The following is an 11,923-nucleotide window of genomic DNA, read 5'->3' on the forward strand; positions in this document are numbered from 1 at the left end:
CTCCCTAACTTTTCCTATTTGTCAATAACTTTTATTAATATTTGTCAATAACTTTTTGCCTTACACATAATGAACAATAAATACCTTCTTCATCATTCTTTCATTCACTGACTTAGCAGAGCTGACTTACTGATATCATACCTCTAAATATTAACCAGCGGTCTTATTTTAAAACTCTAGATAGCACCCTCTAATATTAGCATGCTTGGTGCCATGTCACCAACTCCACTCTACTAGATCTGGGAAATCTCTGTTTTCATTTGCTTTTTGGTACAAAGTTAATACGCGTATATTACATAACACCGGACCGATGTTAAAGTCGTCATTTTTTGAAGAAGTGCATTTACTTCATACCCTTGATTTTTGGGCATTTCAAAAAAATATATAGGCAAACATCCCATAGAGAACGAAGGGATAAAGTAGATTGGACTAATCGTTTAACCTTCACAGACTGTCACCTTTGTGGATAATTGCTCAGCCTTGAAGACATTTACCAACACAAAAACAGAGGGAGGAGAAATTTGAGGATCTGTCCCCCCCCCCTTTCCCATCTGACAGGCAGCTTGAAATTCGACATGCTTTTTTATGACGTCCCACCAAATAATCTTTGCTTAACCCTAAACACCCTAATGACATTCAAAAAAAATACTGCATTGCAGCACTTATTCAATACGTCTACACATTCAGCTGTCCCATAGACAAATAACTGTGTGAAAGGTATGCTGATTAGTAATTCAGCCAGGCTTGGTGTTGTTAAATCCTCTCCCCGCCCCCCAGGGAATATTTCTCATAGATATTTCTTTTATTTCTCAGCTACATTCATATCACCATAAGCCAAGAGGCTAAACACACAGTGGTGGGAAAGGACGCTACTCCACTCAACAGTCCACATAGCAAGGAGAACTGGCTGGTGGTGCTCAGTGCAGGACAGATGAAGATGACGACGGTGCCGATGCTCTGTGCATTTGGCAAACAAAGAGGTAAAGAATAAAAGGAAGGAGGGGGTGTTCCATGGAAATCAGTGGCTGCTGAAAGGCACTGATCATTTCAGAACAAAGGGAATGAGAGGAATTGGATTTAAAAATTCACAAAAGAAGACAGATCCTACGACAGCCAACACAACATCCTCAGGAATAGCTGGATTGACCGAGGCCTGTGCGCTGCTGTCCAAGGTGCTGAACTGTTAACACACCGAGAGAAGCAACAATGTTGCGAATATTGTCTTCTCACCAAATGAAGGGAATCAATAGAACATGTTATCAGTTTAGGATAATTTGCTGAGGTGTCCGTGGAAACTGTTGGGTTTACGACAATATAGGAACATTTACAGCAACCGCTGAATTCGGAGGGGATTTTAACTACTCCTGGATATTTGTACATCATAGTGGTCAATCTTCACCGGGAATTATTTCTATCAGCACAAGCCATCTAAATCTATACATCTACCCAGTATATATCTCTACGCCTTCAACCGTCCCTACAAAGTATAGGGTTACCGCTTCTGCTACATTGTATATCACCCATACTCTAGCATATGCATTCAGACCGGCGACTTGGTTTTCCCATCTATTCTCAGTTCTCTGATGGTAAATCCATTGATCAGACTTCCTATGAAGTACGATTGAGCGTCCTTGTACAGCACATTTATGGGCACCCCAGTTATGTTGAAACCTGAACCACTTCTACGCCATTTCCAGTCTCGATGGGAAATAACGTAGTTTTTTTTCATTCTTAGACTGAAGTTTCACTTCTTCTAGCCTCCTTACATAATTCCAAAGTGAATGCAGTAAAACGGCGATGTTTCTTCTTCTTCTTTCCCCTCTGGGCAATGTAATTTGTAAGAAGGCAAACAGGAAGTATTAGTCAAAGCATAGCTCGGATAGTAAGTTAATCGTAGCGTTATTACATTTTTCGCCATAGACCAGCGAAGGAAGATAGCTATATACGCAGAAATCCTTCATTATTACGACACATGATATTGTAATAGTAACGCAACGACTATTGGATTGGTCTACAAAATGATTCTACCTTAGTCTCCATCCAGGCCGAAACACTAGCTATAATGCATCAACACCCCATCCGCACACAAAAGTCCAATGCATGCACAAAGCACATACAAATAATACATAAGGTTTCTAATCAGATAATATAGGATGCGATGCACGTCAGAGAGGAATACAATGTAACAATTCTCTTCCATTACCAGCTGCCTCTCCATTATAGACTATAGTCTGCCTTTCTATAACATTATTCATTTAGTCAACAAGATGGAAATTGAGGTGTTGTGTGCACTGGAGTGAAACACATATTTTGATTGCAGGGTTTAAATGTCCCCCGTACTGATGTATGAATGTATTTCCTTACTCAACAAAAGGTTTAGACACCGAACAGTTGAATTCCATTATTTTTCTAACTTTTTCCCGAAATGTCAAAAAGAACACCATCCAAAAAAATACTCCATCAATGCATCACCACATTGTGATGACCTACAAAGCATAACGGTACGGAGTTACTATGTTAATACCGGAGAACGTAGAATCCTAATGGAATCGATTCATTATTATGGTACTTTTTGACTATAGGCTGCACCGCCACATCCGATGAGTAGACTTTTTTTGTATCATTTTACCTCCTCCTACGATGACAAAACAATAAAGTAGTGAAAGTCAAGATGGTAAACTATAGGTTCCTTTTAGAACATAAAGCGTCAAGGAATATTCTGCTCTCTGCTTTAAACCAGTTGGGGGACTGTTCCATCTCAACCCCCTGCTGGTGCTGTAAAGCCCATTCTGAAATATCTAAAATAACTATTTACGGTAACTGTATTGTTGTAGGAAATCCACTTTGATTGAAGAAAGTCGTATAGGTATACATCCATCCGCCTATATAGAGCTGCACAGTTTTATGTATAGGCATACTCTTTATATAGGCTTGCCCCATTGTTGGTCAAGGTTTCGCTCTTGTTCAGTCTCTCCATAACACATAGAGAGACAGATGCTTAAAAATAGTAATTCACTGTACATCTGTGCTGAGATGTAATTAGCACCTATATATACAGAATAATTAAAGTTGAGACTGCTATAAAGCAGTGCAGATAATAGCGGTAACCCCAGTGCCTTTTTTTTTTTTTTTTTCACGCCGCTTGCTATATTCCCAAATGATTGCCACCTGCTCCCCTATCTCCGCTCTTTCCCTAGTCGTTTCCTCGGCAACCTTTCTCTGGCTTCCCCTCGGAGCGATAGCTTTCGCTTAGAATGCTCCATCTAATCTTGTTTGTTTTACACCCATCAAAACAAGCAGACAAAGACAATTCCTCAAGAATGAAGAAAAGGCACTTGGAGGAGAGAGAAAGAATCCTTAAATTGTAGGAAAGGGGAAAGTAGTAGCGTTTTGTTTTTTTTTCTTTTTTCCTTAAAGGTCCAAGTCTACAACAGGTTCGAGGGATTAGAAGGAAACCGTAAGGTACATTGTGCCCTGTGTCCCTGCAGCGTTCAATGAAATGCCATGCAGGTCACGACTGCAAAGATTCAAGTGTGGCACTTTACACCCATTGTGAGAAAAGCACACAAAAGGAGCGTCAAGTAGCTACATGCTCAGTGTTTTGGGGGAAAATGAAATAGAAGACAGCTGCACTTATTTAACATATGGGCATTCTGCGGCAAATGCTTTTTTTTTTTGGTGGGGGCTCTTTTTTTTTTTTTTGCTTTAGGGCAGAAAGCTTTCAGCAGTAAAGGGGGAGAAGAAAAAAAAATCTTGACACGGCCAAAGACTCATGTAATTCAAATGAAGATTACACAGCACCAAGTAATTCTGTGATAGACGTGCACTGACATTATAGTTGTCAAGGTCCTATCCTAGATTGAATGCAACACAGCAGCAGTCACGCGTTCGACATGAATAACCCATGTAAAATCAGAAAAGCCCGAAGGATTGGGGGGGGGGGGGGGTAACAAAAAAAAAAAACAGATGTAATTTCAAATTGCTTCGAAAATCGGAAAAAAAAAATTAAGGAAAAGAATAGCAAGAATAGCATCGGCTGTAATGCACTTACCATCTTTAAGCCATTCCACTCCATCTGTGACTATTGAGATGGAGCCTTCAAGCTTGTCACAGTGTCAAAACCAAAAAGAGCGTTATGTAAAAACTGACATTCCTTCTTACAGTACTGCTGGCAAGAGATGCTACGAAGGACACACCGCACACGCACACACACTCACACACATACATACACAGAGTGCGCGCTCAACCACACGCCAGCCTCCTCCTCTTTTATGAGGTCACGGCAGGGAACTCTGAAATACAATATGCAGCATTTACCAAGCCCCTATATATTACTCTCATGAAAGATTACCATACTGATGGAAGCGGACCGACCGAAATTAGCAAGCGAGTTTTTTTTTTTTTAAAGGGTTTTTTTTTTTTTCATGAGGTTTCAAGAGTCTTTGTGCAAGAAGAAACACAATGGCAGAAAAGAAGCCTCACACACAATATCGCAGGTTAAATGGAGACGGATGATCGAAACGCTATACACAGTATGTAGGGTGTTTTTTTTTGTGTCTTCCACAAGCATGCAATACTGGAATGACCTTGACAGTAATATGCATTCTAATACAAGCCTATTAGCACGTGACAAATCACTTGAGGAACGACATAAATAAATAAATAAATCAGCCCCACCGCTACTATCACTAAAAAAAAAGCAGCAACAGCCACATTCAAGGCTACTAGAACAGGGGGGATGCAGACACAACATATCGACACATCGAGCGGAACTCAAAACACATACACATAGACACACACACACAAAAAAAGGAATGCCATACCTACCATCACCATTCTTAAAGTGTTAATATTTTCTCGCTCTGCGCTCCGACTTTTCTCCTTTGCAACAGTTATTTTCAAGAATGCTTTATTATATGTTTTTGGAAGAAGAAAAAATAAAAAAATAAAAATAAAAAAAAAATAGTTTGTGGGGGTTTTTTTTGGGAGGGGGTGGGGGGAGGGAATTGTCTCTGAGTTTTTGTTTTTTTTTCCAAATCCACGAACCGACCAGCAATAATATTTAAAAAAAAAAAATGTCCAGCTTTTTTGAAAAAAAAAAAGAAAACAAAAGAAAAAACTAAATATATAAATAAATGTAAACTCTATCTCGTCTTTTGCGATAAGTGAAGAGGGAAAAAAAAGAAAGAAAAACGGAAACAAAAAATAAGGAAAAAAAAAAGAAAAGAAAAAAACAGAGAGAGACAGAGACTGTGTTGATGCCTCTCGAAAGTAGGGTGTAGATATGAAAATTGGATAGAGCCTAGCTAGAAAATTGCCTTGCTGCTTGCATGCATTTATGGGACTATCTGTCAGACAAAGGCTGCACCTGATTGGCTGGGGGAGCCGGGGAAGGCGGGGCTATGCAAGGTGCTATTGAAATTGTCTTCTAACAGCTAGGGAGCTTAACTCTTTGTCTACTGCGAGATGCTTTACTGTGTGTGCTTTTGAATAGCTGGCTTGCTGCTGGAGCCTGGGGGTTAATAGCTCGCCGACGGTCACTGAAATGTGCTTTGTATTTTGTCAGTTTGACCAGCTGGGCACTTTGGCTCAAAAGTATTAGTTCACGGGTCATTTCCAAGCGTGCAAGCTGAACTCATCCAAATTATTGATTTTAGACATTACACTCTGAGTCGAATAGAAGAAAAAAAAAACATAATCGGAACAATAATAGTAAATAGGAGGGAGGAGCCGCTCACATAGAATTGGTTATAGAGGCTGCAAAAAGATCTGTAATTTGGATATATTAAGGAAGTCACATGGGCAAAAGTAAGAATTAATAGGATTTTTTTTTTAGATTACTAGTTAGTCTAAGGACGAGCAAGTCAGTTGCCTTTACGGATGTAGCAAACGTTAACTTGACATTTATGATATGATAACTTCGCCAGAATGTACTACAATGCAGTGAATTGAGACGATGCGCCGGTCATGTTAATGCTTGCTACATCTGTATAGGACAAGTTGACTTTTAAAAGATGATTGATGGCTTTGCCTAGCAAAATGTTCTGTATCAGCAACCTTAGAAGGAGGCGGCAATTCTTTAAAACTGTTCTCGGCATTGACATAAGTTGTCCCTCTGACCTTCTCGTCCGTTCCGTTAATGTTTTACCCTGAATGTTCTGCTATTAAATTGTAAATTCCTGAAGTCCAAGAGGGTGCGAGTGTCCACCATGCTTTCATTTGTGTATAAGTACCAGCTCTTGGTGAAATGGAAGCATCTGAGGGGTGTGTATTTTTGGTAAAGCGCAATGAGGAATCCACCAGCGCTAGACAGCCGCCACATCTGTGCTGAGCAGCAGCAGGAAATGACCCTGACAGTATTCTATTTAGTTGGAAGGTGGATCATATCATCATATAAGATGACCAGACAGGGTGTACGTTCGCTGGTGAAGAAGACTCAATCATGGTCGCCAATACAATAAATGTGGGGCAAGCCACTTTTTCGTAAACAACCGTAATCTGAGAATTAGAACTATTTAATGAAGATCATTTGATTTATTACAATTGATTTCTTGCAATTGGCTTTGAGCCAATTGCAAGTGAAACCTCTTTGAGATGACCACCCGAAATTGCATTCAAAAGTGGTCTTCTTGGGGAATGGTCTTCTCAAAGAAGACAATATGCATAATATTTGGTAGAATTGAAAATCTGTCACAGGAAATCGGGTTGGGCTCATTGATGGCCTTCCAAAGAGGTGGCCATTTGGATAGTTGTCATTGTATACGCTGCATGTTTTTTTTACATTCGTCTGCAAGTATGATGAAAAAAGTCTGCAAGATATATGGCTTGCTCCAAACTCCAGATGTAGCAAACTTTAACTTGTCATTTAACCCATTCTAATACAAACTCAACTACAAAATACTACAATGCTGTAAATAAAGTTATCATGATGCACAGGTCATGTTAATGATTGCTACATCTGTACCTGCATTCATGTAACATGTAGTTCAATTACCAGGCACACCAGGCATTACACCTCCAACATGTCCAAAGAACCTATATACTAAGGTGATTGTCCTTAATCATTCACAACCCATAAAGCTAGGGCTGAATGTTGACTTTGGTCGTGATCTAGATTTTCCAGCCAAAGATCGTAGTGTAGCCCTGCGACACTGCAAAGCAGTGGAAGTCAATGAGGTTCTATAGCAGTTCAAAAGTTGCTGTGACTGTTGGTCATGGCAACTTGAGACCTGAAACGCAACCACATTGACTCCCTTTAGTTTGTGATGATCTTTGAGATCTTTGACCGTGTGATCTGTGTTGTGGCCAAATCCACCATGTTGGTGCTGGATCCATAGGATGGCCAACTACGAAGTTCATGATTTCGACTTTATGACGAAAGTAAGACTTATATGACATGTAATAGTGGGAGGAATCTCAGGCACTGTACTGTATACTAGTTCTATATAATTACATCTCTTTACCCCCCAAATTCCCCTTTATCATCTATCGTATACAGTATCATCTATATCTACAGTATATATTATCCTAGGTGGAATCAATAGTCTTTTGTAACAAATGAACTTTGCCGCCCTAGGCATGTGCCTAGTTTGCCTACATGGTAAACACACAGGAGGCGTGGTCTATTGCAAAAACATGCATCGTCGAGCAGTGCGATAAGCTGCCTATGAGTTGTAAGTGTCCTTATTGCTTTATAGCGATCTATAAATTAAAATGATCTTGTGATGTGTTAATAGTCATGCTACCCCAAAGTTATATATCATATCCAATGAGATCATATTATGAAGCCATGCATTACACAGAGTGGTTCAATCTACTGCGACCCAGACCAGGCAACAGGGCTGTATCATAATCCTCCACTTTTGAGTCCATTAGTTGCATCATATTTACGGGAAGCATCTTGGGACATTTCTTTCCTATTACTGATCTGAAGATCAATAGCAAATTGCTTAGAAGGAAGAGAGAGAGTATTATAACATTATACAATTGCTTCCACTTTTTACTTTCCTGATACATTTGTATTTTTTTCCCTGGAGGCAGCGAGATAGAAGACGTTTCATAATGTGCAGGAAGCATTTTAAGGGATTTTTGTCCTTATTGATTAATGTAAACACCGAGAAAAGTCATTACTGTGCAGAAATGCTGAGAGCACAAAATGTTTCCACTAAATTAGTGAGTCAGATGTGATTGAAGGATACATTTAGCACAATGCAATGACTAGAGGATACCGTGATCACTTATATTCCGGTACGGAAAGCAGAGATTGGGTTCACGTATTTATTACTCAACTGCCATGGACTCTCTTAGGGCAATTGATGATATTGTACTAAAGTTTACTTTATTCGAGAAGATAGAAGACGCACCAGCATTGACTTCAGGGGAAGTTTACGGGCTACAAAACAACCACAACTTTTTCTTACCTTCTGAACCTTGCATTGGATTGAATGCTAAAAAGCATAATCAACAGGCCAAGAGAGAAATAGACCCTGCAACGTTTGCCAATGCAGTGCCATATGGCAGTATACAGTAATATACAGTAGTATACAGCTCCAGACAACACTAGTAAAATCCCAGGCCACATTGTATTATCTATCTATCTATCTATCTATCTATCTATCTATCTATCTATCTATCTATCTATCTATCTATCTATCAATCTCATATCTATCTATCTATCTCATATCTATCTAATATCTATCAATCTTTCTAGTATAACTTGCAATAAAGTCCCCAAAACCAATCAGACACTTGCTTTTATAGTCTATACTGCAGTAGAATAATAAAAGCTAAATTCTGATTGGTTACAGTGGTCGAGTGAGAATTTTGCAGCGACCCATAATAATAGCAAATGACGCCACAGTTCTAATGGCGCAGTTCACAATTGCACATAAACATTACAAAATAACCATCGAAGCATTGCCATTCTTTATGACACTCATGTGATCTCCTACTATTACCAGATGCCAAAACACGCACCGATTGAGGGATATAGGTAATCTATAGGTGTCTGCAATCATTACAGTATCACTTTCTGCACCTCTTTACTTTGCTACTACACATAGAATCTAGAAGTGATAGTGATTTTAAAACACAGTAGGACACAAAATGTATTATAATCACCATAACTGGTCATGAAATGTAGGAAATGTAGTTAAGTTAACATAACACGTTAAATGTCAAGTTAAAGTCTGCTTCATCCGTACCTATGACCATATAAACACACACAGACTACAGGTAGATTATTATAATCATGGGCCACCTATTGCTTTCGGTTATGGAACCCCCTGCGTGGCTCCAATTGCTTAAAGCAAGAATTAAAGTCCCTTGATCCTGTGTAAGGGGGCGCTATCTGTCCAGTCTCAAAGTTGTCAGTTAACCCTAAAGGTTTAGTAAGGCAGTGAAAAAGACAACACGTACTAAAACTAGCAAGGCAGGTGCCCTTGGTCATAAAGGAAACAGTCACCATTCATTAAGCTCTATTATTTGATGGTTCAAAAGTGCAACACACATAGCGATACAAAGTGTACACAAATAGACACATAATGCAATGAGCCTATCAAATGCCTTATCATAAAACATCATGACAGCATTATAGGAAGACTTTGTATATATTCAGCTTGCAAGTAGGGATTAGGGCAATGTGACGAAACGCAATACACTATTTTTTACTCGCTTTACTGATTTCAGGGACAACGTTTGTCCAGGAATTGTCGATTTACTTTCAAGAATGGCCTGGTGATACTAATAGCCCATTAATTAGCATTAGCCAAGTTTAAATATTCTAGTTGTCCATGGGTCTTAAGTCAAAGTTAGATGTTACGTCTTTTCCCATGATACGGAATTAATGATATTATAAGCTACGATGTACGGTAGGGAGTATCGATGGGAGCTTGGATCGAGACGATCACAGTAAGTGCACCTATTATAGTAACCCCTCTGCTATGTATACACCTCACCTGGTTTGTTTGGTTGAGGTATCGTTCTGTAATGGGTAGATGCTAATGACATTGCTGTATCCAAAAACTTGCAAGCCTCTATATACAGAATTGTGCTTCGACATTGAGGATACCACTCATCATATAGAAACTTGGTAACATATACACAAGAATATAAGAAGCTGTTAGGATTCTACACTTGCTAAGATCAGCTATGCTGAGGAAAACACTGCAAGGCACAAACAGAAGGAAGGAAAAAAAATATAGTCAAGGAACTCGTGCACAGACGATTCCTCCGAAATCAAATCAAAAGGTGATTAGATTGCCTTACCCTAAATGAGCAGCCTTGTAAGTCATTAGCGGCAGCAGATGCATGTAAAAGGGACGGATTCATAGTGTATCTCTCAGCCTGTCTCCAGCAAACATCCTTTCCAAACGGTATGGACATCTTAACATCACAAGAAATCTGCAGCGTCTCTTATAGTCCAGATGGGCTACACCACAAGCCAATTCAGCATTAATAAACACCTACTCTGGGCAGCTTGCAAGTCATACTTCGTACTACCATAGGCAACAGCAGGCGACTGACGCACTCATTAACCTCTATGCTGTCAAAAGGACTAGGAACGCAATACACTGGAAGCCCCCTTGGCTGCAAAGAGGTTTCAAGATCACGGGAGGGAAGAGGAAAAAAAAATCTTGATTTTTCGCAAAAACCACAAAACAACAAACCCTCTTTTTTTTTTTTTTAAATGTCAAAATCAGGTTAATTTATCTTCATTTAGGAAAAAAAATTGGGAATCATTCTTCATTACAGCAGTTTAAAGTCACACGAAAAATGTTAGACTCGCATAAGAAAGTGTCAAATTGTTACCTCATTATTTAATAAAGCAGCATTAAGGGTCCTGGTGATTTCAAACATCTTGCCAGAGATAAGAAAAAGGAGCCTTTGCTATGCTCCGTCTGCAAAGGGTCTGTCCGAATTGTTCTTTCCAAGAGAGTCAATAGGAAGATTCCCTAGAGTTCGCACATCAGAGCTTCTATTCAGCTTGCTGGATTTTCCCCCTGATCAAGCACACAGAGTACAGATGGATAAAGCAGCATGGACTGTTCTCTTGCAAGGTTACACTGCTACAAACATGGCTGGTGTTAAAAGTATTCTTTCAAAGTATCAATTCAAAGCATATCCACTAGGTGGTTCGAGAGCAAACATGCAAATAACCTTGGGTAGAAAAAGGGACCTGGAGCTTCTTGGTTGGATGTGCTAAAACAGGTATATTAGCAGCATGCACCCATGCCTGCTGTCCCTCCAATCACCCCTTGTATACTAAATTATTTGTCACTGCCCACTGCAATCCCCCCCTTCGCATCACCGAAGAAGAAACTGCTTGCAGTCTTCTCAGTAGATTCTGGAGGTTAAATCCATTGAGTGAACAAATGCATGCTTTGAAATTTGTTGCATTGCAACTGCAATCCGCTGAGCTTTACAATTAAACGGATGGCAGGAAATAGGACGTAAATGATAGGGATACAAATAGGATAGATTGGTCTCCGCATCTGCTATAGCACGCTGAATACATTACTGCTACTCCGTATGTATGGCTCAGGCTGATATTCCATCCATGCAGGTATTGTACGAGAGTTCGTCTAATAGAAAAACATGGATGTTGCTGGTATGAAGGCGGCGATGTCAGCTGCGGCCATTCTATTAGCTCGGGGTACTTGATCAGATACGGAGATGGTATTGTGAAGGGCATGAGAGAGCGAGGATGTTACTCTTCACTTTTAATGGGATGTTACTTTGAAAAATATATTCGGTAAAAGCTGAGAGGAAAGGCGAGCGAGGTAAATGCGTAGGAGCCTATATGAACCCTTTAGTGTCCTTGTTCAATACACTTTGGAGATAAAGTTGGGTTTTAATGTTCAAGCTATACGGTATATGTAGTCATGTCTATAGTCATACATGCCGCCAAGGGAGTGCATATCAT

The 11,923-nt window shown here is 39.6% G+C and overlaps 1 protein-coding gene across 5 annotated transcripts in view; it reads right to left on the reverse strand.

Moving 5' to 3' along the window:
- The window catches only part of ELAVL4 (ELAV like RNA binding protein 4), a 129,884-nt gene extending 118,818 nt beyond the window's left edge, over positions 1 to 11,066 (reverse strand). Inside the window, exon 1 of one of the 5 annotated variants that reach the window (XM_066597618.1) lies at positions 10,810 to 11,066. In XM_066597618.1, the coding sequence (XP_066453715.1) occupies positions 10,810 to 10,857 (48 nt within the window). In that variant the 5' untranslated portion in view covers positions 10,858 to 11,066. Of the gene's footprint in view, positions 1 to 4,051; positions 4,152 to 4,827; positions 5,229 to 10,266; positions 10,723 to 10,809 lie in introns of those variants that run through there. The other 4 variants (XM_066597619.1, XM_066597617.1, XM_066597621.1 and 1 more) reach the window with 4 other exon arrangements.
- Positions 11,067 to 11,923: the final 857 nt, after the last annotated feature.

The sequence above is a fragment of the Eleutherodactylus coqui genome, chromosome 3 (assembly GCF_035609145.1).
Source record: "Eleutherodactylus coqui strain aEleCoq1 chromosome 3, aEleCoq1.hap1, whole genome shotgun sequence".
Lineage (NCBI taxonomy): Eukaryota > Metazoa > Chordata > Amphibia > Anura > Eleutherodactylidae > Eleutherodactylus > Eleutherodactylus coqui.